General features: G+C 44.8%; 1 protein-coding gene across 2 annotated transcripts in view; it reads right to left on the bottom strand.

Moving 5' to 3' along the window:
* nrp1a (neuropilin 1a) overlaps positions 1 to 26,572 on the bottom strand; it is a 66,233-nt gene that overhangs the window by 19,976 nt on the left and 19,685 nt on the right. For both annotated transcript variants that reach the window (XM_084340947.1, XM_084340948.1), the window contains exons 4-7: positions 25,657 to 25,838; positions 16,998 to 17,225; positions 13,996 to 14,151; positions 10,784 to 10,950 (exon numbers count right to left, since the gene is read on the bottom strand). In XM_084340947.1, the coding sequence (XP_084197073.1) occupies positions 10,784 to 10,950; positions 13,996 to 14,151; positions 16,998 to 17,225; positions 25,657 to 25,838 (733 nt within the window). The remainder of the gene's footprint in view (positions 1 to 10,783; positions 10,951 to 13,995; positions 14,152 to 16,997; positions 17,226 to 25,656; positions 25,839 to 26,572) is intronic.

Genomic DNA, 26,572 nt, shown 5'->3' with positions numbered 1-26,572 from the left:
TTAATAATGCACTGACAAGCTGGAGAGGTAAAAATATAACTGCGTTATTAGAATCACCTCTGGCTATAGTCTCATCAACCGCTACCTGGAATTTAATAAAAAGCAATGAAATGATATTCACATTAATGAAAGAGACACAGGATGACAACTTAATTTCCTGAGATGGGAGACAAGAGCTTATTGGATCAAAGTGAATGTTGAATAAAGCGAGGGTCTGCAATCACATTATCAAAAACTGGCCAGGAGGAAAGAGAGATACAGATTGAATATCAAATATTGTGTCTTTAAAATATGCAGGGCTTTATAAAGTAATCATGAACTGCAGTGCATTACTGGGGGGGCTATTATACTTTCAAAAGGAGACAACCGGAGGTGGTCGGGTTAGAGAGAGTCTGGATCTGTTCTGTAGTCACGTGGATGTATATTTGCAGTCAGAGCTGATGCTTGGCTGCATGCTTGGATGCTTGTTGGGATAGACGAGTAGGGCGAAGTGTTAAGGCTGCATGTCTCTCCAAACAGAGGGTTATAAGAACTCTGTCATTTCAACGTATTATGGTCCTTTTCTTCATAACAAGCATAAAACAAAACACGACTAGTTGATGCCTCGGCAGCTAGCTAGCTAGCTGATTTGTGAGTCCTGCATTGTGCACATATTTTAAAGTTGCATTCCCCACCTCTAAAGGCATGTAATGCCCTGAAGTCCAGCAGTGAGGGTGCTGTACTTGGTACCGCTCCTCTAATATCAGTGCAGACTGGCATTGCAGGAGCACAGGTTGCTAATGTTAGCCTATAAGCAACACCGGCGGCCAGATAATGAAGCAGTGCCCTTTTTTATTTGATCACCTGATTGATATTGTGAAGTTGAGAATGAATTGCAAGCTTCCATAATTTACCAGCTCCGTCGAATAAATGGCAAATGGTGTTGTGATAATACCAAGATTGCCACAGTAATGCAAGATGAATCACCACAGCTGGAAATGTCAGGTCACATCAAATTACATTAACGTAATCGACGACAACTGATGATGTATGAGGGTCTTGAAGGGTTGTCCCATTTCATATGGGGAGATTTATACCACTACGAGGCACTTGAAAACAAGGGGTAGGGGTAAAAAGTGGAAAGTGTCACCCTGGCTTCTGTTTCTGTTTTAAGAATAGCCTTCAAACTGGCTTATTGTCTGATGTTGAACTTGGGGCTGTGGGACACTGGGACTGTAAGGGCCTGAGTGGGAGCCGGGAGGTGAGATCAGCTATTGCTGGTTCTGAGGAGCCACTAGTGTTAACAAATCTACTCCTCTTGACCTCTGTGCAGGCCACTTAATTCCCATAATACCATCCCTTCATCCATAACAGAGGAGAGGAGTGTGTAGTGTGAAACTGAAAGGCTTTTAAAGGGAATGCTAACTCCTCAGCGTATGAAGCAGCATGCTTAATTCTAACAAGTGATAACACCGTCTCTGACAGGCCGAGCTGACGTTAATGAGGAATAATGGTGTAGCGTGCAGACCCCACTAAAAACACGGGAACGACGCAGGAAGCCGGGGCGTCGGCGGAACAGGTTTCCAGATCACGATGAGAGACGAGGTCTTTGATGTTGACGTGAGATGGGTTTGGGCCCCTGATAGAAGGCGACCGGAGTCTTGAACGGATTACTGAATCGGCTCGGAGGAGATCATCGGTATGCGCATGTGGAAGGGTGTGTAAGAAGAGCGACAACAGTAAAAATCCCTAATGTGAGAGCGAGCAGACAGACGCAGAAGCTTGCACATATTTTAGAAAATTAAAACCAGGGTGATCTGCCTCCAGAAAATCTCCAAAGAGCTCTCATATGTTAAAACCATACGTGCAGAGCCAACTAGCTTTGTCTGCCAACCTTATATACAGTGCCGTGCCACACTTAATGACTCAGAGCAAAAAGAGCAGGATAGGAACGTCTGCGTGCCACAGAACGGTGGTCATTCCTGCCCCTCCAATTCTCTTCCACGAGTAAAAAGACATAAACAGATGGGAGCAATAAATGAGGTTCCACCATGCCATTCTCTCACTCTCTCTTGGCTACTCAAAGGATTTGGATGGATGGAGACTAACAAAAAAGACAGTCACGTACGGAGACAGAATACTTTTGTTCCTGTCTAGAGGCTCAAGGGGCTTGTACAGTAAGTCCCAGATTTCTTCTGGGTCCACAAATAGAGACAAAATCAAATCCCCCAGCTTCAGAAGGTTCCCATTTAATAACGCAGGAGCCGAATTCCTCTCTGCAGGGTAAACGGCCACATGTGCCAGCGTCGGATGAGGAGAGCACAGCGGATGGCAGCGAGGCCTGCGCAGGCGTGTATTAGCCAAGGCAGGTCTTTTACATCTATGTAAGATCAAAAGGCCGTCCTGACTCGTTTCCAATCCGGACCAATGGCCGAGCGGCTTACTGAAAAGGCTCTAATAAAAAAGGTCTAATAGGAAGACTTGGCCCTGGGATGTTTTTCTCTGAATGGATCTCATTAGGTGTAATGGAGAAGAAGAGCCTCTGGAAACAAAATGAGTGGCGGGGGTAATTGGGAACACTTGTGTGTGCTCAAACAGTCTCAGAAGTGTGCTGGAGAGGGTTGGACTAATGACTTTAATCAATATTCTAGGCCAACTTTCAAGTTTTTTTTATATATATATAAATTAATGTTTTTATTTAAAGGGTAGCAATTTCTTGAGGGGCTCTCTGCCATTGGGTGTGGCGCTTTAACTCTTCACCGCTTGTGGTTCAAGAGTTTTAGGGTAACGCAAAACCGCACGGACGTTGGAGAAAAACTGAATTATTGTACTTTTTTGAAGTTTTTGGCAGAAAAAGCTCAAATTTAATGATGCTGAACTTATACAAAATTGATTCCAAGACTGGCATCAGGGTGAGCTGTGACAAGGGAAATAATGATGAAAGAGTGAACAGAATGAGGAAAGACAAAGAGAAAAGAAGTGAAGAGGAGGAGGTCGGGAAGGGAACAAGCCTCTAACAGCGATGCCTTGGAAGATGTGAAGGACAGAAACAAGGGGTCTCTGGTGAAGAAGAAGAAGAAGAAGAAGAAGTGCACAGACTAGATCAATTTCACAGACTTGGGCTGATAACAGGGCCTGGGTAATGAGCAAAGCATGATTTATTAATGGCTGCTTGTTGGAGGTGGAGGAAACGAGGCAGAGGCAGCACTAACAGAGCGGGGTTACACGGGTCAGGGAGAGAAGACGGGGCTGCCGGGATGTAAAGCAAAGTCCATTCCACACCACAGAGACCACAGCGAAAAACAAACAGGCCCAGATAATGATTACTAGTGGGACTCCTTTTAGCCCTGAGCCACTGACAGCACCAGCTGACCTGTATACATAAACCATAACCAACATTTAGAAATCATAAGCAGTGCACAGTGGATCCAGGGTAAATAAATCAATCTTGATGATCAAACTGTTTGTCATTGAGTCCAGAAAGGCTGAATCATGCTTAATAGGTGATGTAATCACTGCACGGGAAGGTAGGGCGTGTTTATGACGACTCTGTAGGGATGAGCCATAATTTGATACTCTGAGGCTGTTCCCAGTGGTTTAAACATGCGTTATGAGCGATCCGATGAGAAGCTGACAGCTGTGAGTACAGGTGCAAACACCCCCAAGACGCACTGAAGACGCATTTGAGAGCCGATCACTCAGACCACATTCATAGAGCCCTAACCCAATATAGACAACTTCTTTGATACCCTTGGAGAAGGTCCCAAGGCCCAGACTCCATTGAAAAAACTGATGTGTTCTGATGTGTTGTGAGTCACTGACTTGGCAGAAAACTTAATCAACTTTTTTTCTTAAAAATTCTTAACTATCTGGGCATTCTTATTAATTCGGCAAACGTTATACATGAAGATATTTCTTTGTGTAAAACACATTGCGTCCTTTTATTCTACTGGAGTGTTTATTTGCATATAGAGTGGGGAAGTCGTGTACATCCGATCACAAGTGGTCACTCGAGGCGTATGCTGAGACACATGTTAATGCCAGGTGTGAATGACAGGCGTAAAGGTGTCCACTCAGGAAGGAGGCTAATATAAGGTCTGACTTCCCCTTTTGCTGATCTAACAGAATGAAGCTCAACTCCGCTCCACATTCGCCATGTTGTTATCTCTACCATGTAAGTGCGTGTTTGGACTGAGGCCCACCTATAGACGAATGACACTATACATTCTGGGCATGCCGGTGCACTGTAACTCATATCTGCAGGGACACACACACACGCTGAGCCATAAGAATGAAGCTCGTGTTTGGACCGAGCCATAAACATGCCAGGCAGGGTAAGAAATCACCCAGACTTCTCAGAGTCTTTCCATAAAGGCTGATATGTGGGCAGGACTTCATCGTGTCCTTGTCTCCCAGGAGTTTTTCCTGCTGCGGCATAGTCCAAATGACTCCGTATGTGTGTTTTGGGTGTGCTCTACCTTCCTGTTCTGAGGCAAACAGATGACTCAAAGCACCTGGCCCCACAACAACGTGCACAGCTCCAGTCGTTTCACAGACTAATGAAACCAGAAAGGCAGAAAAAGAATTAGTCGTGCTCGGGCTTGTAACATCAGCCAGTTAAAGCCTGGTGTGCATGCAATTAGATCACCACTGAAGTCAACATCGGGCATTTGAGTGAGGCGTGTATACTGCATGTGTGTGTGTGTAAGTGCGGGGAGTGAATGACTGGGAATGACAGACAGACAGTGTGTTTATGTGTTTGTGTGTGTTTGTACAAGTTTGAAGAGATAATTTTCCAATTATCCCTCAACAGCAGTGGCAGCTGAGAGCATGATCATTAGGTCTATCCGATACTCGGCGCATTGTCTCCGTGCCGTGTGACTCAGCTGAGCAGCGAGGCCACATGATACGTGTTTGAGGCTAGTCATTGTTGTGTGGGAGCATTGAGCAGACATGTGGTTTATAAGGGCAGAAGGGAGGGGGGCCGTTCAAGAAACAGTGGAGGCTCAAACGCTTTATCTCTTGCTGCTTGATTGGCCTATAATTGAGTTGCCAAGAAGTTGCATGCAGCAATCCGTACTTTGGGAGAAGTTTACCGAACACTTTCTCTCCAATCCATTTCTCAGCTTCCCCAACAGAGGGGGGAAAAATAGCTTCCCATCGGTATGTGTGTGGGCTGCTGAGTGAATAACCGAGGCCTCTGGGGAATGAGTTTATTCGTTTTCCCTCAGCAAAAAAACAACAAGGAGAGAAATGCCGCGGGTGAGGAAAGAAGCAGCGCTCCTCTTGTGTTCCAAAGTCAAAGAGCAGCTGGTAGACAGAGACAGAGACCCCCGATCGAGGAAACAATCTCTGGAAAAATGCTTTGTTTTTTGAAATAACATTTCAGCCCTAACCCTAACCCTTAACCTAACCCTACAGTCAGGAGAAAGAGTCTGGAATCCTGTTTTTTGCACGTAAAATCTTGATTGTAATGTCGTCTGTTTGGTAAGCGGGAGCCACTTTTGAGAGCTGACATGCATCCAGCTACTTTGCCATGCAGCTAAAGGGATATGTCTTCAGCCCCAGATGCAGCATTTATAAACCAGCTTTTGGCAACCTGTTTGCTCATTTCACCTACAGTGCTTTCGTAAGAGGAAGCTTTTTTGGAATAGCTCCATTACCTGAAAGTGTAATTAATTCTCCTTTCATGAAAATTGTATTACTCAAACGCTGCAGGACCTATGAGCTCCACTCACGACCTTCCATTTATCACAATATTCACCTGACAGGATTGCAGTTTATTTTTAGCCCCTCGACACCTCTTCGGTGGCATTAAATTATACATGTTTTCCCATCCACCGATCATCTGTTTCCCTGACAAAGAGGGATGAACAGGTCGAACCGCAGCTGTAATGAAATAAAAGGTTGTCTGGTTTGTTGTGTGTCAAGCGCGCGCCGCGTCGCTGCATGATTAAAGGTTTCGGTGCCAGCTGTTAGAGGAAGTATTTTAACAGTCAGTTTTTAAGGTTTGCTTCCCTCTGAATCATGTTTTAAGACTCTCATTCCAGGATCACTCCCATCCCATCCAGCACACACACATGACTAATGTGTGAGTAATTGTTATGCAACTAAGAAACAGTGATAAGGAAGGAAAAGGGGTCGACCTGAAGGTATGTCATGTCTGGGAGCTGGTCGATGATACTATCCCAGGGTGCACAGCTGTGGATGACGGTTCAGTGACGAGGGAGCGCTCTCAGGCATTTTTTCCTGTCTGTAGCGCAGACGCTGAAAATGACACTGATTACGGCTGAGCTGACTGCAGCAGCACTGTCTCGTTTCATAACATCACGCCATTCTTCACGTTTTGATTTCTAGTCCCATTTTTTGGGCTACTCCACTCAAGTACGGGTCTTTATCCTCTCATTGATTTTCCAATCGAGAGCTAGGCCTGGGAGCAGCGAGGCAGAGACGGCACCCATTGTTTCCATTTGTACAACACGATGATGATCTCACCGGCAGTCGCATGCCAGCCTCGGCTCCTCTACTCTCGCTAGACTTCATCAACTGAGAAGCTGCTGTTAATTACCAGTCCATATTCTAATTATTCATCACTCGGCACGGCGCTAAGCCCTGGAGCGGGGACAGAAGTGAAAAGGGAGGAAACCGAAAGGGGCATTTCCGCAACTCATTAACCTGGGGTAACTGAAAGCAGATTTGGATGGGAAGGTTTAGTATCTGATGTTAGCCTCTGCACTCCAGGGTTAGGGTTCGATCAAAACTACAGTGTGCGATTACAAAGTTTTTGGGTCGTATGTATAAATGAAATAACAAGATCTGTGAGCTATTATGGAGAGTAACCAACTTAAATGCTTTACTTTTATGTATAATACTAAGAAACACTTGAAAAAATGTTTCTGTAGAAAACCCCCCCTGTACATGATAGAAAAACATTGCATTAACTGTGACACTTTACATTAAATGGTAACACTTAATAATAACCCTCATTAATCAATGGCAAGTTCATAGTTAATTAATCTTTAGTCAATAGAAAAGTTTACTTAACGATAAATTTACACTTTATTAATGACAGTTTTAATTTAGTGTTACCTTATGTAATAGAAATTAATGGAAAATGTATGTGTAATTAAAATACATAGAGCAGCTGTATAGTCATGGGTGTGCCTGGATGTGCCTGTGCCATCTGAATCTAAATCTGGCACACCCAGTATGATCATAACAAATAGCGGCAGATAAATATATATATTACTATTACACTACTACACTGACACTATTGAAATTAATTGGAAAAAAATAGACCAACAAAGAGACTTAACCAATGTAATGAAAGTTAAAAGTTCGGGGTCGGCATGGTGCACACGCTGCCTTCAGTTGGCAGTCAGTGACCGTTATCGTTATCATGCACACCTTATATCCCACAGGCACACCTAAATTCATATTTCTGTCTCTGTAAACTCACTGTTTCAGGCATATAATATTTTTAAATGTGGATGTCGATGTATAATCTTTGCTAAGTGGCCCAAGTTTCACGCTGCTGTTTGCTTTGAGGAAACACAGTGTTTTAAGCTCTCCATGTAAACCTGTGACAATCTCGCCTGTAAACAGTTGACTTTACCCCGAGATTAGCATCGCACGCAGGAGATAAAGGAGCATATTGTGTACACAAACAGTGATATGCTTCTCATGTGCGGTGCTTTCATCTATCAGACGAGCAGGATTAAAGCGTTTCTCAAATGACAGCGGTAAAGGGACTCGCTATCTCCTCTCATTATTAAACAATTGAGGTTATCGGAGATATATAGACTGATAAAAACATAAATACCCATGAAGTAATCAGGGATAATGCATCCCAGTGAGAAGATTGAAGATAATGGCGTGAGAGATTGCAGCTAAATTACAGATGTGGAGAACAAAATCAACTCAGCCATATGGGATGTACATGTGCAGTACAGTATATTATAAGATGCTCAATAAAGAGGCTTTCAGGTATTGACATTTGGGTTCTCTCCATGACTGATCCGTAAATTATTCATCTCGTGCGTATGTGCGATCAATGGTGGCTGCCTGACAGAGATCTAGTCTTGCTTTTATTGCATCTCTCAGATGATGTGGTGACTCTCGCTAGCCACCAGAGCCTTTCTCAGACATATTTGACAAAGCTGTTCCGCGCTATGCCAGCTTCTTCTAAATTTCCCCTGTCATGGTCCCTGAGGAACCCCCCGATCTAAAAACCGTCACAGACGTATGTGTTGTGCAGATGTAGGTATTTCCTCACCAGTGTTATGTGTCAATCAGGTTTTTCTCGTGAAACCAGTCTGAATTCATAAAGCAAGGCTAAGGCTATGAGCTGGTTAGTCTGTGAGTGCATCCTCATTTATTTATTTTTTGCAGCAACCTGCTGAAGAGACTCCCCCGCTGCTCATCCTCTTAAGCTTCAAAGAAAGCCATGGCTCACACGGGCAGATAATGCGCAGAAATCTCCCTCTACCTTGATGCAGATCTGTAAGACCTGAATTTTCAAGAGGAATGAAGAGAAGAAGGGAAAAAGGAGAGGAGTGAAAGGGAACAGAAATGAAATGAAGGTCTGTTTTGAGGGATTATCGCCTCTTTCCTTGCTCCCTCCTCAAGCCACAAACCCCACTCAAAGGACATCTGTCCATCTCTGTGTACACCAAAGGGGCTGATTAATGGCCTGGCTAACCCAGCACTCGATGCTGAACCACACCACGCCAATCTAATTACCCAGAAAAGAGAGACAGACTCCAGCATCTTGCCCTCCTTCTCTCCATGCATCAGAATGAGGCGGCATTAAAATGGATGACAAATCTGGATTATGTTCGTCAAAGAAAAAAAGAGAGCGGAGGAAAAAGCCCAGGAATCAAAGGCCGCCTGTCATGAATAATAAAACCGTCTGCCTCGTACTGCAGTCAGCATATGATATTGAAATAAATAATGAATTGATTACTATGCAACTGACGGTGCGCTCAGATGTTCTGAACGTGCCGCGAGGGGGCCTGAGCTTGTTGCGGCACCATGGCAATGAAAGACGAATGAAGAATCCTACTCTTTTAATAACCACTTGTGATAATTGGGCCTCTGCTAGGAGCGCTCAGCACAAGTGCATCGCACTTCTTAGAAAACATAAATTATGTGGCAACCACAGACTTGGCTCTTTTGCTGCGTTAGAAATGAGGAATTAGAAGAGCCACATTCAGTGTTTTGATCCGATTAGCATTGGGAAAACAGCTCGCCCAGAAGAGCGCGCCCAGATTTTACTGCCAGATCAAATACTCAGTGTGATCAATACTGTAGCAGGGAGAGTGATCATTGTGATCACTTGTAATTTCTGCTGACAGAAAGGCAGCTGCTACAGGAAGTGGCGAGGGCAGCCATATTTCTTCCTAATCCACTCAAGATACACGCTGGGTTCTGCTGCAGGACTATATGGACCTCGCCAAAACCTTCCAAATCATCCGCAAAGCCAAAAACACACACATGGACACGCACACACGTGGGAGAATGTACGCATACCCTCACACATACATGCTCAAACACTGATTAAATTAGTCTGAGAGAGCAACAGGGGCCCTCAGGACAATATTTTCATTGCAATAATAAAAGAGCTTGCTTATGGCCCCCCCTGAGCAAATATTTGGCTTTGGGTCAGCTCTATTATTCGTCCCCTGAGGTATATGCAGGGGCCAAACTTTTAAGCAATGAAGCAAAGACTGTAGAAAAAAGACAGAGCAGATAGAAGAAAAACAGTCTGGGCATTTACAAGGCCTGGAGGCTTTCAGTTAATAAATCAAACATGCGTCTAGGTAGTGGCGCTGTAGTTGTGTCACCGGGGATTCTGTCCTGTGAGTGGACTTGGTATATGTGACTTATCCTCATCTGGGAATGGAAAAAACTAAATCCTTAATCTTTCCACATAAAGTTCCCCCAGTGGGTGATGATAAGCTGACAGACAGAAAATATATGACAGAGCCTGTTTGTTTGTTTGAGCCTGTGTGTGTACGAGGCTGGGCAGGATACCTGGACTAAATCCCAGCATCCCCCGGGGGCAGCCACTGTTATCAAGGAGAGGGAAAGTTATCAGGTAGGACGGAAAAACAGAGGGAGAGGAAACACACAGACAGATAGGTGGACAGAAACAGAGAGAGGATGGACACTGGCAATTTTTTTGCGAGGTGTGGACTTCAACACCCGTAGGTCCATCAGGACGGTTGACATTCATCATTGAAATTGCTGGGTCTCGTCAGAGCATTGTGGAGAACCTGCCGCCCCCCAGAGACTCAAGGACAAACTCAGAACACTCCTACTGTGTTCAAACAGGCAGCAGTCACTTCTGATACTGCACACACGCTCAGACTGTGACACGCGTCGCAAAACAGACCGCAGGCCAGTCATTCCATACTGTCATGGCTTACTAAGTAAACTGAAACTATTTTTAAAGGAACAGTTCACACAAAAATAAAAACCCAGTCTTCATCTACTTGTTATGCAGTAGCTCTTTCATCTTTTATTTTAAAGCTTGGCGGCTACAGTGAAGATTTTGGCTTAAAAAGGGTGTAAAAATAAATTGGATCATGCTGCACAGGGCCATTTTATGTTTTGTCAGTTATCGCTCTTCATTTTTAGAACAAGTCTTCAGGTGTTTAGGAGAATGCTGCAGTGCTGTTTTGCTGTGACGCTCCAGAAATGTTTTGTGGCCTACAAAACTTCACCTGACTTTCTCTCTGCACACAGGTGAGTATGATGATTGAAATTAATTTACTAATTTTATTAATCACTGCATCCCTACCTGTATCCACTCCTTGTTTGAGTCCTCCGCAGGCGTCCATGCATTCTCATAGTAGTTGAGTCTGGAGCGCTCCGGAGACCAGCTGGGGTTGTACTGGGATGAGGCCATGATTTGGTCTGATGTTATCTCTCCAGATTCCATTCCCAGAGGGTCGCTGCAGTCAAAGTCTGAGAGGGGAGAAAGAGGACAGATACAAGGTAGGAGGAAAGGAATGAAAAAAGAGGAGTTAAAACGATGTTCAGCTGCATTCTGAAAGCACTAGAAGGTACCCAGCATGTGCTTTCAGTGTCCCCCAGAATCGGAGCTCGTCTCTGGGGAGGAGGGCACCACACGACAGGCACTCAGCGCTGCTGGCAGGAACAGAGCAGCACATCAGCGACGCCTCAGTAAATCCTTTCTGTTTCTCTCACTTTAGTTTTTAATGGAAGTGTTTCGCATTAAGATGTAAAAATGTCTTCATAAAACATTCAGTGCGGGCTAAGTTTACGCCACTATTAGGCTTTAAAGTGACTTTCACTGGGGTTATTTCTTCCACTGACTGGATGTGTTTCCTCATCTCCCTGTGGGCAGTTTATCTTTTTTTTTTGCACACGCAGACTATTTTTTCCCCAACTTGGTCTCTTGGGGGAGTTTAGGTGTGTTTAGTATCTGTGGTTTGGGGCCATATATCACACTCAGTGGCCAGCCACCCATGGTAGGAGGTGACTTCCCTTGTTTATGATGGGCTTGGAGGCATCCCGGGCTCCGTGGCTCAAGACTCAGCTGGGGTGAGCCTAAGGGCAGCCTCTCTAACCCCTGCAGGTCAGACATACTGACACCGCTGAGCGACAGTCGGAACAAACAATATGACCTTTGGATCTGGGCAGGAGTCGTATAATGTGACCACAACGACACAGACGTGTGTGAAGGCACACTTTCACACATTATTGTTCACCATTTCTCTCTTTATTGTTTATTTACTGACAGTCAAGCAGGTAGTAAAGCACCCTGATGCTAGGGCTGGGCGGTATGGCCTTAAAGGATTCACCCAAAACCATATATACAATATTTCCAAATTGATTTGGGAGCCATTTTATGTTTTTTTGTTGTTTTTTTTCAATCAAATATCACAATATTTTTAACCAAATACCTCAATATTGTCGTTGCAACAATATTGTAGAGATGACTATTGGTACTTTGACAAAATATTTACTCAATGGGATTTTTTCATAAATGGTCATCAGTAATCTCATCTGAGAGGGGAGATGAGATCATCAGTAATGTGGTTATGATGACTGAGTGGGGTAAGGCAAGTATTAGAGCAAGTACAACAGTCTGGTAAGTTTAGAAAATGCCTTTAAGACCAGGAACAGACGACACTCATGTCATATCAAATATAACAACATCCAAAATCTACGACGATATATAACCCTGATCACGACAACATAAAACAAATATTCAAACTGTTAACCTCTCGCTCACAAGTACTCTCTAATCTCAGGGCTATCAATGCCAGAAACATATGGTCCTTTGCCCAAATATGCCGTCATGTGCTTGCATGCACACGGACACGCGCACACACTCAGAGGACACAGGATGAGGAGCAGTGTGTAACTGCGAAGTGGCTGCTGCCTACGAGCTAACACAGATGGTCTCCCCATCTGCCACACCTCAGTCACTGGGTCAGCGTGTGTATTTGTGCTTTACAGTGTCAATGCGCGGTTGCATATGCATGTGATCACGCGCACGAACTCCCAGCGTGAGGCTGAGAACACTGTCTCGCACCTCTCGAGTCCTGTCGTCGGCTCTCGTTGAGAAGCGTTCCTGTCAAACTTTTGTCTGCCACTGAGGGATGGTATCTGATCATGTGGGTTACTGACCAAAGCAGGGCTGATAGCCGAGAAGATAGCGTGAGGAGAGTGATTGGAGAGAATGAGCACGGGGTAAAGAACAAAAGACAAGGCCTCCTTTCATCACCTTATCGCCTCTCATCAGCAGCTTACAGCCAGAGTGTACCCATCCCCTTGCATGAGCGAGAAAATCCACTGTGTATTATACATAAGGGGATTATAAATGATTCAAGTGGTACAACTCTGGCGGAGCTCAGAGAAAGTTTGGAAATTCTTTTTTCTATCTGGATGTGCCTCAGTCGGTGATGTAAGACCGAGCAACCCATGTAGATGAAGGTATTCACTGATTGCCGGTCAGATATTTCACCATGTGTCCTGAAGTTGATTCGCGTAATTGGATCTTAGATGTGTGATTAAGCTGACTCAAGTAACTCGGAAGAAGCTAAGTAGAAATGACATCACCAGTCATCATGTGCTCGTTTCGGTGAGGGAGGGGTCGGTTCAGTTGCGTGTGTGCCTTCCTTTGGGCAAAGAGAAAAGCCTTTTTGGAGATGATTAGTAGATCCATTGAACGCCATCCGTCTCTATTGCTGTTCAAAGACCGCCTGTGTGTCTTTGGGGTGGTCTAGCCTCTGGACAGATTTATGACTCCTACCAGTGCTCGTCTTCCTTAATGAAATGTTTAGCCAGAGCGTTTTGCAAAATGGGGTCTTGGGGTCAAACCCTGTGATGACGCTGCAGCATGTAAACCCTCTGGGGTGTGTGTGTGTGTGTGTGTCCGAGGTGGTTGCTGGTAGGGGGAAGCTGCCCATTTGGAGCCTGTCTAGGGCCGTAGTGTGTAAAAGTCTTGTAAACCGCGGGAGGCAGACTTTCAGCCTGTAACACGTTCAGCGAATGAAGAAGCAGGAGGTGTTTATTTAATAACTCTTAAGCTCTGCTAAACTTGTGGGAATTTGTGGTAATAGGACCATGTGTGGCTTCAGTTGCAGACGACATCTGCTTCTTTTAGTGATATTCCTCTGGGGGTTCCATTATTGCCCTAATTCTCGCAACTACTCAGTTAATTTCAGTCGTCAAAGCCAAATGTTCTTCTACTTTACAAATCTCTCTGGATTGTGATTTCATTTTGATTTCCACCTCCATTTTAGGGGCGCCACGACTCTCTAAATTCACAATGAGATTTGATTTGATTTTCGATTAAAACTAAGTGTTATTCATTATTTGTTAGGTTTTCTTTTTCCTTTCAGACATATGCAAGCAGTTAGGGGTGGAAAATAAAAACAATACTGGGAGAATAGCTGATCCTGCTTTGGATCTCAATGGTCAAAATTGAAAGTTCTACCTCCTATTTCTCTGGTTTTCAGTGTTTTTATGCAAGCTTACCCTCTGGAACGGTCCTTTCGATGACGGTGAAGTTGGCAGAGAAGCCTTCCTTGGCGATGGCGCTGTCGGTGTTGATTGTCAGTGCCAGGATGCCCGTGTAGGAGATGATCCTGCCTGGGGTGTTCTGCCCGCAGTACCTTCCGATATATGGACCGACTGTAGACAGGAAAAAGGGGGTTGGGGGTGGGGAGCACAAACATTGTTCCTTGGGTTAGACTTGGGTTAACTCAATATTTGTTTGTTTGCCACAGCCATGTCACACAAGGGTTTAACTACCATCTCCCCCCTATGGAGGTGTGAAAACTAGTGTGTCAGTGAGGTATGGCACCGGCCTCGTAAAAACGCTTGAGAAAAGACTCCGAACATTCCATGCCTGCTTGCCGCTTCGGACACAAAAAGAGCAAAGTGGAGGAGGAACCTGCAGTGTGGGTATGTCACGGTTTATGTCTGTTTGCTAGCTGTAAATTACTCAGGCTTCCCGTCTTTATTTTTTTTCCCAGACCAAACAAGTAAAGAAGGGGTAGAGACAATAGGGTACGGAGAGCAATAAAAAAACGAGAAGGACATGTTCCGCTGGGCAGAGTGGAGTTGGGAGGCAGGGGAAAACGGGAGGTGGAGGGAGGAGGAACGTTAGGGGGAGACAGAGAAACGTGAGGAAAGAGTGATGGGGTAACGAGGGAGCGGGAGAGCAAGAGAGCACAATGACCTTGCCCCGTGTGTCTGATGTGTGCTATGATCCATGCACATTTGTGAGTGTGTGTTCATGCTGGTGTATGGGGACCTGCAGCTTATCTGTGATTAGTAATGCTGTGATCAGCGGCGAGTGACAGCCCCTGCCTCCCCGTAGCCTCCTGTCATCCAGAGCATGCCCCTTCCAGCCCAGCTCCTACATGAAAGGCAGAGGCCAGACCTCTGGGACTTCCAGGGCGCGAGGGCTCAAATTAATCTTCATAACCCAGGTGCCTGGTGCATGTGCGTGAGAATCTATGTGTGCTTTTTAACCCGCTATGGCTTGGCCCGAACAAAAAAATGCCATCTTCCGGATTATCTGCATGACTCCCCAGTGCAATGAAATTTTAAAGAGCCTCGCTGTGAAGCCTGCGCCCTGCCTGCCTCTACGTTCCTCAGGGAAGAGCGGTACGAGGGAGTGGTGGTTCAGCGAGGTGTGCTTTGAGAGGTGGAAAAACATGGAGGTGTGATTCCCCTGGTGTTTCACAGAGGCCTGGATTTGCCCGGACATCGCCCACCTCTGCATACCCCGACAACTAGTATGCTTCAGTGCTTCTGAGCTAATGCACTATCGATCCAGCAGGCACCACAGGAACCGCCTAGCAAAAACCGACACACGGTTTTCCTCCCATGGCTTATTTTTATACAATGTGTTGTGTGTGCTGTGTGTCACATACAGCGACACTTGAAGGGTGTGATGCAACATCAGTCCAAACTGGTGGTGTACAGTTTTCTGAGTTGGCTCAAAAAGATTTCAAAATCTTGTTCTGCTTCTTTTGTACCAAACTTTCAGATGAAAGAAGTGAGAAATCTCTGAATTTTAATAAGTCAGAAGTAATACAAGAAACATTTCTCCTCCAGACCCATGAGGTACTTCTTTTTTCTGTAAAAATATATATTAAAAGGTGATAATAATGTGACATTTTCTCAGCTCTCCACGCCTTCGCAGGTCTTAATTAACACAAATCTTGATAATGAGACTCGTCCTGCCTCCAAAGGGAGAACATACAAATGAGTCATGGAAATACTTTGTGGAATCAAAGGTCAACTACAAATCTAAGGAGATGTAAGCTGGGAAAATATTGAACTTTAAGTAAACTCGCTTGAAAAGGCACCGTGATTTACACTTCAACCCTATCACCCGGGAACGCCGAGGGAGAGGGTGCTGATGTGCATCAGGTTGTGCGCTACAAGATAAAAAATCTTTCAATTTTCAGCCACTGATGGGTGAGAAAAGCTTTCATCTTTTTCTGCGCTCCTTGTTGGAATAGCTGGGAGAAAAAACTGAAAACTTCAAGAGGTGATTTTCGCTCGCTGAGTTCAAAGCCTCATCTCGGGCCGTGGAAGCATTGCTTTGAACACTCCTCGCCCTCTCTCACTCCGGCTCTCACCTGCTGACTTTTTAAGATGGATTTGAGAACGCTGTTCTACGGAAACATTTTCTGGTGTGTCTGAATCTACACAAGTGCTGCAGCCTTTGCTCAACCTTCTGACCAGGAAAATGTTGTCACTTATCGGGAAAAACCTCAACATTTTGATTCAATAAGCACTTTTTCTTGCAAAGGAAATTCTTTAAAGCATCAGGGCAGAGAAACTTAAATATAATAGCAGTGATTAGCCCTCTAATTCCCAAATTTACAGACAGTAACAAATCCTCAGACACAAGGCAGCCTGTGACAGAGAAAGGAAGGGAAAGGTGGGAGGCTCTTGTATTCAGGAAGTGTTTGACATTGAGAGATGACGAAGCATAACACTCATGACGACTCTTGAACCCCTGCCAAGTCTGGCTACGGCAGTTAGCCCACTGGCCCGGATAATGCCATCATATTGTGTAAAGCTGTTCATTTCCTCCGTAATAAAAACAGTGGGAAAGCTTCTTCCTTTTCCACTACAGGATGGCAGGTTTCTTAGCAGTGGCATAATGCACAAGCGTTGAACAATCAGTCTTCTGATTCCAAATGGGCAGACAAATCTGAGCTGTCGGTCATTTTAACTCTTACTTTTTACAGCAGGGGTGTTTGTGGTAAGTTTAAGAAATGAGAAAGGACACAACAGTAATACTAACAAGTAGAATAGAGGCATTAGCATCATAATCAGATGAAAACTTCTTGTAGTACGTTTAATTCACGGGTGAAACAGATCATGCACGGCTCTGTCTTAAAGGAAGACTTTTTAGTGGTATTCCCAACTCGATGCTCTGGGAATGTTGGGAATGAGACTCTACAATCAACTTTCTTACAAGTCGGATCATTAACTGCCTGCTGCTTGCTCACCTCCAGGGAAGCCGTCCCAGATCTCCAGTCTGTCGTAGCGGCAGAAAACACCAGCAGGGGGCGTCGGGTCGGGCTCCAGCTCGAAGCTCTCGAACTCCAAAATGATCTCGGACATCTTGGGGGCGAAGATCATAAACGTGCAGTCCAGGTTGTTGGGGTATTTCTCCGGGAACCCTGGCGACTTTATGACACCGCTGTTGGAGGTGAAGTTCCTCGAGCATTCGGGACCTACAGGAAGGACGAAAGGAGGAAACGAGATGGGAAGTGAGAAGATGAGACAAAACGTGGACAAAGGAAGGGGTGGACACAAATGTTTTTGAATGACTGCTGGTTAAATGATCTGTTGTGGGTGGCTTTGTGTGGTGGGTATTAAAAGGCTCTGCCTGCCAGCATGTCTATTGAGTGGAGGACAGTTTATGGTCCATTGATGAGGGACCACCTCGATAGTTCTTCTGCTCACTAGAGGCCACATCTGGGTCTTCTCTATGTGGTTCTGTGGCCCTTTTTCGTTCCCTTCCTGTCACAAACATGAAGCGCCTCCATCACTGTGTGTGCATGTGTTAAATCTGTAACTCCTGGAACATCTGGAGTGTGAGTGTAAACATTAGTGAAAAGCCTCAATCACCAGAATCAAGGAAGAGCGAATAAACAGCTTGATTCACTCTGCAAAACCTCTCTCTCTCTCTCTTTCACACATACACCCATCAGGACATGACTCATCTGTGTCATATGAGAAGTGCTCAGGCAAAATTACAGCACCAGTGATGGAGGGGGCGGGCAACGACTGCATACATCAACACTTAAACACACAATTTTACAGAAGGGAAAGTCAAAATATTTATTCACAACTCCCTGGAGAGCTGCCTTTCAGCTGAGGAGGAGCACTAACATACGTCCCTTGTTAGCCTCTTCTCTGAGCATCACGAGCACGAGGATATGATTTAAGATGAGTGACAGAGGGACACAGGAAGACACAGTTGGGCCAAAAAGTCTGAGACCACATTGAAAATCTTGAAAACTGTCACAAAAAGCTGGAAATAATCAGAAAGTTTGAGGATTCAGAGAGTAAATGAAAGTGTCAGAAGACAAGTTGTTATTCTGAGCAAAGAGGGCTTTCTCACTGTGAAATCTTGGCTTGACTTAAGGTTTTAAAGTGAATAGAAACTAAAAAACTGGATCAGTTGCATCGAGTCCAGCTGGAAAAGGGGGCTGTTCTGAAATTCACGGACATTTTCCAAAGATTCAACTTTTCACTCAATTTGAATTATCATTTATGAGTATCTCTACTAGTCGTCTCAGACTTTTGGACCAAACGTGTGTTCACTACTGGTGCTCAAACGCCGTGCGAGATTATTTCCAAGCCTTGCTTCACACAAACACACACAACATGAGGAAAAAAGGGAACTACTGTCATCCAGGGCAATTATTTGAAGCCATTAGTGGCAGATGTGCGCCCAGGATAATGTCATTTTCATGCTTGTCTGACAGCCAGCATGATGGGCGCAGATGGGGCCGATCGAAACCAAAATTGCTGGGAGTTATCGCTAGATAGAGCCTCCATACTATAGTCATTGTAGCTTAAATGAATGTGGCAAACTGCTTTTTCCACTGTTACTCAAGCATCTTGCTGGGCCCCTAATTCAAGACCATCAGGCCCACTTCAGTCCGTCCACCGGTGGAGTGAGTGACAGGAGGGAGAGCCATGTTGATTTTCCAAGTTGAAAGCCACGGCGAGCGGCGTTTTTGACTCTAAAGAGAGCTGACATTTAGTGCGGCAGCTAAAGTGTGGCTTTCGAGAACAGTGGGTGCCATTAATTTCACAGCTTCCTCTCGTATTTACTCCCGGAAAATGGAGACATTTTGACGAGAGAGGCAGTGTTTCCCCTGGATGAGAGGGTTGCTGGATGCTGCAGCTCTGCACTTTACCTCGCCACGTTTGGGAGAAATGTCAGGCAGTTTTTTGGGGGGAAAAGTATAGATGCAAGCCACTTCTTTGAAAAATGCGCACGCGGTCCCTGAGTGCTCTAGACAGCTACGGTACCTAAAGTGCAATTCAGGTCAGTGCATTGAATTTCCTGTGGATATTGGCTCAAAACTCCACTCTCCAACCGTTTCATCTGCCTCCACCATGACCCTTATCTCTGCTCAGCAGTTGACCAGAACAGATTTGGTCACTGGAAATGGTTCACTCAGAAAACCTGTTAAAATCCAGGCACTATACTGGCACTGAAAAGACTATAATGCTTGGGCTGATTCTTCTGTCAGCATTAAGTCCAGTCTGACAATTTAATTGGATTTTATTCAATAAATGAATTTGTGAAATGTGGGTTAAGGCTTTAAAATATAACAGCACGTATTCCCACTTCACATATCTCAACATCACCACCAGGTCTTCCTGTTCCTGTGTGCTTCTGAATGATCATGACTGACGCGGAGCCAAGGACAACTCCCCTATTGTCATCTTTTGTGTGACCGGCTGCGTTTACAGCCTTCAAGAAAGGGACAGAGCGAAGACATCACAACAAAAATGCAGCGGAAGACAGAGCGCTCCGGTTGGTCCCACTGGCGAGATAATCATCCAACACATCTCTTTTATCTAGTGCCTACACATGGGAGGGCCTCCCGCCTCCAGCTCCCCTCGCCACAGCCAGGATGCTTTGTGCTGATGTCTGCGTGAGAGGCACTCATGATAGCAGTCACGCTTTCCTGTGACAGTGTCCGTACGAGCGGCGTGTGTGTGAATGCATCTGTGTTGACAAGGAGCTTCGGGAGACAAATATATCCCGCTGTCAGCCAAATGCTAAGTCGCAGCCTCTTTACTCGCTCGCTGCCACTCGCTTGTTATGTCGCTGCAGCCGTTGTTGTCTTTCCTGGCGTATTTATCGGCTTGATGGGAAAGTGGTTAAAAATACGAAACAAGAAGGGTTGTGTAAATACAAGAGATTACACTAAGTTTGTTCGGTTTCATTTGAGATAGTTGGACCACAGTGCACCCATAGTCCCAGCGCTCCTTTTAAACAAACAAGCTGAATTTACGACAGGAGGTTGGGAGAGAGAAAAAGAAGTAACCTTGAACGCGCAACATTTACCAGCAGCCTCCAACTGGGCACTCAAACATTTACAGCCGCTAGTAATGGATTCTTTTAACTCTCATTTATAGCGGGCCCTTCTCCCCTGGACCGGGGAGTAAACAAATGTCACTCTAACTCGCACGCTGAGTGATTAGAGTTTGTTTAAGGGGACAAGTCGTAGCCGGCAAAATGATATTTAATGGAGATCTGATTTCAAATTTGCCAGTATGAGAGATCCATAATAAATATCAAATAAACATGGTTTCAACATTAGGGGAGCAGGGCGCCTTTCAACTGTTACTCTCCCTGATGACTTGTCCTCTATGTCTCTATTAAGCTGTTGCTCTAAGTGCTGAAAGCAGACCAGAGACCAAACGTTAATCATTAGAATAACGCTGTGCCAAGGAGCCGGCATTAAATGTGTCAGCCTCTTTCTATTTTCACTTTTAAAATCTGTCGCACTCTCCCTTTTCACACATCAATTCTCTCCCTTTTCTTCGATATTATTCATCCCTCTCTTGCCACTGTAAGGGTTGTTAGTGGCCGGAGCCGTCGGGGCTAAAGGTGTTGTTCTTGGACTGCTAAGTAAATCACCACTGTTTATGTTCCATGCTACTCTCTGGCTGATCATTAGCCCAGTTCACCCCCACCGCCACACCTCCCCCTCCCCTCCAGTCTGTCCTCATGCCACAGTGACACAGGGGTTAATCGTTGGTGGAAAATTAACTCTTTCAACGCTAAATCAAACATTAACCTAAAGCCTGTGGAGTGTCAGTCTTTCAAACAGATGGAAGGGCAGGTTTACATTTAACCTTTCTTACACACACCCTGAGGCACTGGACTACTGACTGTGCTGTGACCGTGCCTGTGATGTCACTTCTCCTCCCATCCAATGAGGGATGAGCGAGCACTGATGGCATGGGGGGCGCTGGGGCAGGGTCACAATTTTCCCCTGGCTCCCCTTAAAGATATTTGTTGTCTTAGGTTTCCATGAGGGCTGTGTGTGTGTGTGTCATGAAAGTCTGTCTTCGTTCCAGATGTGAGCTATGCCATCAGGGCATACGCTCCATGAATGCAGAACATGCCTCCTATTAGGCCCCACCCAACACACACACACACACACACACACACACACACACACACACACACACACACACACACACACACACACACACACACACACACACCTTGAAAGTGTTATCACAGGTGTGTGCTCAGAGTAAAACCACCCGCGTTAAAGTGACATAATTTGTATGCAGTACAACAGTATAATATTATTGTCTGCATCTGTTCAACCAACAAGTACATTCGTGGATGGGACAAACTGGAAGTTGTTAATCTAAGTCGGAAATTGCTGTGGGCAGAATTGAGTTTCCAGTCAAAACTCTTGTTCTGAAAAAAGTTCTCTTACTTTTGTGATCAAGTATTTTTCATGTACTCACTTAAATAAATAACTTTAGTCAGCTACCCAATGAGGATTTTACGGATATTGACACATTGTACTGAGTCTATCAGATGCTTGTTTCAATCAAGCTCACTCAACCCTAGTGAATTGGTTGACTGCCAGTGATTCTTAACACTATGTATGGGAATGAGTGTTCCCAAAACGGCATGTGTGTGACCGTCTGAGAGCTTCCACAGCAATGTGTGCCAGACCTACCTTGTACCAGACCTTTGTCATCACACGGTTAACATAGTGAAACAATTGCAGTTTGGTTAGGTTTAGGCACCAGAACATCTTGGCTAGGTTAAGATTCTTATTTAGGTTAAAATAAATACATAAGTTATATAACTTAAGTTATGGAGACGACCTATATGACCATTTTTCTGTAAAGACAGACATGGTAAGCCTCCATCCACTGGACCTAATCATTCTCCTGAGTAATGATTAGGTGATGAGACGGAGATGAGTGTGTGTGTGTATGCGACTTGGAGGGAGGAGGGCTACCAGCGGCACTATCTCTGCCTCCTCGCCCACTTCAATGGGCCCTCGGCCAGCATTGATGTGGCTCTGAGAAAACTGCAGAGCTGTTAAGAGAGAACATATGTTGTGCATGTGCGCATGGAAATATACTTAAAAGGATGGATCTTAACACTTGAGGATTTTAAGTGCGAGACCGTCAGATGACAAGATAAACACAGCCTTCCATGTTCTATAAAAGTACCAGGACTTAACTTTTTGGGGCTGATAGAACAGACTTTTGATCATGCTGCTGCTTGTTTCTCAAGTTAAGGCCAAGCTTTTTTATTCACCATCTCCACAGACAAACACAAACACAACCATCTTGCTAATCTGCTCCCTTCAGCTCAAACATTCCTCGCTCCCCGACTTATCCCTCCTCTCAATCTCTCCCCCCAACCCACCGTCTCTCACTCTTCCCGTCTCTTGCCAGACTTCAGCCAGCCGAGCGAGGCTGCCAATTTGCTGGCTATAAAATAAATAGCCCATGCTAATTAAGATGGTTGGATGGGATTGAGGAGTGGAGAGCGGTAGAGCCGCAAAACAACCTGTTCTCTTCCAATTAGAAAACTTTGCAGGCTACCGTTGATGAATGCCAGCATGTTGACACGTGTGTTAAAGTGTATTTACATAGTTTATAGCTTAAGGGGGTGAACCTGCACATGTAAACATACTTGTGTGAGTTGGAATATGATCCCTGATGGGGAGGTCTTGTTTACATATGTTTCCTTTGAGGGTATATTTATCTTCCATGTGACCTTTGCTTTTATTAACCCCAGATGAAAGGCAGTACCAATCCCCGAGGTTGACTTGCAGTGATCTCCAGGCCTATCATCACAGTGATAAACAGCCTGCATTCTTTGCATTTCCCTTCATTGGCATGCATGAGCGCGAGCCTCCCATTCTTCCATCCGTTATCGAAGCATCTGTGTATCATCATTAACGTTACATGTGTTAGCCAACACAATGTTTTCCCAGCTAATACCCTGCTTGTTGATAAGCTGTACTAATCAGGTAGCTTTGAATCTCACTCGCTCTCCGTCTCTCTCTCTCTGGTTCTCTCCCTCGCTCTAACAAACAGGGCTGTTAATTGATCTCAGAGCCCTATTCTTGGCGGCAGCCAGCGCCGCAGCAGTCAAAACACGGAGTAAATTCAAAGCACAATGAGGGTCTGGATCCACTAAGGAAGCAACGGCACACCCAGGGTGCGCATGTCTGCAAGGTGCAAACACACCCAGATGATAAAGTTCTGTTTTGGGTTTAATCTGATCCCTGGCTCCACTTTGTATTTCATAAGCAAAAAACTCTTTCTAGATTTTCATCTAGCTCCAGCTCTCTAGTCCTGACTCTCTATCTGCTCTCCTCCCTTACATCTGTGTTTTTGCTAGATTTCCACATATCTCAGCAAGTTTGCTCAGCAGTTTCATCCCTTATCACCACCGGGCCCAACACGCCTCATTTGTAATCAGTCCTGGCTAATAGATGAGGCTGGGAAATACCAAGCTAATCACGGGAAGAACGTAGTAGATTTAACCGGCCTATCAAGGGGATCGAGGCAGTGTGCGGGGATGGGTTTGCGTATGTCAGGGCGGGGTGTCGCTTTGATCTCATAAATGGACCCAGACTCCACCAGCTGCGCTGCCGTGATGGTGACACGCACGAGCCCAGACACACAAACACCGGCACAAACACACACCAGCCCAGATTAAAAGGAAGGAGGGACCTTGCGGGGCCATTCATCATGTCTCGGAGGTCACAGAGGGGGGCGTCCTACAGACTGCTGTTAAGGTTAATTAATGAAAGTGGAGTCTGTAGCACCTGTCTGTCTATTATAGCCACACTCCAGATATGTCCTGCCCTCTTCCTCCTTCCAGTCCAAACAAAGGATGGCTGCTGACCAACAGGAAATTCTCCCCATTGTTTTCATGTGTTAATGATAAGACGTCCCCTGAGGATATTTGTGGGTTTATCGTACCCGATTCCTGTCTAAAATTACCCAGAGGTCTTATTTTTAGGTTTAACTTGAAGGGAGGAACCTCAAACTGAATACCGGATTGCTGCAGAAAACAAAAGGAAGTGAAAGCACTTCTTTAAACATAAACCCTTTTCAGTGGCAAGAATTCACTTTCGCCACTGTCAGCTAATCATTGGTTTCAATGGCAGCTTCACACCCTCGCCATCTGACAATAGAACTTGAAGCAACATTTGTTGAATGGATGCTTAGCAAATTATACCCTTGCTTATTGTACAATCATTCACACCAGATAAAAACTGTTACAATTATGGAACATATGGGACCATGATTCATTGGTTTTGAATCGAGCATATTGCTTGCCATATTGTAATTGCATAATTTGATGCTCTGGTGCCTTGACTAAATCACAAACAAACCATGAAATTAGATGGAGAGCCTCTTTTTTTTGCCCCATTATAAGAATGATTCCTCCTGCTTTCATACTGTATCGTGCAGCGCATGTGTGACAGCTTTAAAGACGAATCAGACTGAAATGATTTATGATGTGGTTCTGATAACGGAATTCTCCTTACCTTAAACAAAGAAATCAATCGCTACTTTAAAAAGGTCACATCATTTAAACATCAATAAATCATTACCGTTTTGTTCTTGAGATATTAATATGCAAGGCAATTAAAAAAATAGGACCATCACGTAGAGCAGTAGTGTGAGCCTTTTGAAGTGTCAATGCTGCGTTTCACTTTAGCCTCACTTCCGCCCAAGACATATTAACAAAATTACATCAGCCTTGTCTTTTCCGAACTTACAAAGGCTTGTTCCTGCCTTTGACTTTTTTCGTTTGCGTCTAGTCTAGGAGAACTGGCAGCCAATTTAGATTTTAAGATTCTTTTAAGACCCAATATGGCTGAGCTCCTAGTTATATCAAGGAGCTATTGACTGCCTTATGTTCCAAATCGTATCCTGAGATCCTCTAACTAAAAACTGATGACTAAAGGTGAACGCCACCTGAGGATATTGGCCTTGCCAACACATAATCTGTTTTTAAATCATTGCTGAAAACATATTTTTTTATAGGAAAGCCTTTTTTTGATGCGTGACCTGTAACTTTTATGCTATTTTGTTTTGTTTAGTTATTATGATTATCAAGTCTGCTGGATTGGTTTACAGCACACTCGTCTTCAAGTGAACATTTCTGCAGCTTTTTCTGGAATGGCAGATGGTAGAGGTGGAAGATCTATGGCAAAGCAACTTAATATATTACACAAAGTAAAGCTATTCTTGATCTTGGAGACAGTCGTGAAAAAGAAACTCACCACAAGGTCATTTTAGCGGCTGTTATAAAGCCTTTGAAGTTCTCAGATCATCTACAATTTTGTGAAAACTTAGCGAAGGCCATCTGCTGACAGTGATCGTGTGATACGATCAAAGTGCGAGAACGTTTCCTTGAATGAAACTTGCGCCAAGGTTTGTCAGCAACTTTTACTCTCTGTACCCTTAACCCCTGTGATTTGGAACAAAGAAACAGACAATACCAATAACAATGATCATGAGCAATACCTTGACACCACCAAGTGTGCAGTGTTTTCCTCTTAGATCAATAATTTGATAATATATATGTGCGTGTGTCATGTAAAACCGTGTTGGACCACCCACCTGTCTTAAAGATCTCATATCGAATGGAGAAACCCGCTCCGTGAGTCTCGTAGTCAGACACAAACTTGATGAACAGCTGGTTTCCGGAGGAGACAACCGGAGAGGGAGCGATCTTCCCACAGTACTTCCCCACGAGCTGACCGCTCTCGTCCACGCCGTCTCGCACCTCCACATAGTCATACCTGAACAAGCGAGAGGAAGAGACGCACGTTAAGTCAGCTTTCATTCAGTCATTACAAGTTGCTCTTACTCTGTTCCTGCAGGAGTAAACTGGATTTGTTACTGTTGACACACGAACATGCAAACACACATAGGCCTACATTCGTACTCAGAGGACAGTGTAGACACAGAGCAACACAGCATATTGTGCAGGTAATGTACTGGAAATGAAACACTGTGTACTAATGAGGTCTCAGGTTAAAACTCGGAGAACAGGTGGGCAGGCTATGCTTTCATTATATCGTCCTGGCACACGCACACAGACATACACACACAAACACACACACACACACCGCAGAGGTTTCGTGTTCCCAGCAGCACCGAGGTCAGGTTTACGTAACTGCTTTGTGTACTGAACTTCAACTGAACACTTGTTTGTTCCCTGGTTAACCGCAGGACAACACTGACTGTGTCGGTTAGTGAAAACAGGAATTGAAAGTGTTGATATCTTGGCCTTTGGCTTAAGCTGGTGTATAGAAAGAGCAGGTGTTAAAGCTGTTAACACTCACACAGTCAAACATCACGTTCGAATGGAATTTCCGACCCACGGCTATTGGAGGGAGCAGTTGCTTAATTGAGTCGGCGCAGAGTTTTAGGAGCAGTGGAGGAAAACAACTTTGAAATAGGGCTGGGAACAGGAGCCATAATGCACACACACACACACACACACACACACACACTGTATCTGGCATGCGAA

The sequence above is a fragment of the Pagrus pagrus genome, assembly GCF_965226575.1.
Source record: "Pagrus pagrus genome assembly, chromosome: 20".
Classification (NCBI taxonomy): Eukaryota; Metazoa; Chordata; class Actinopteri; order Spariformes; family Sparidae; genus Pagrus; species Pagrus pagrus.
Note: the sequence above shows the minus strand (reverse complement) of the source record. Positions and strands in the feature narration are given on the sequence as shown.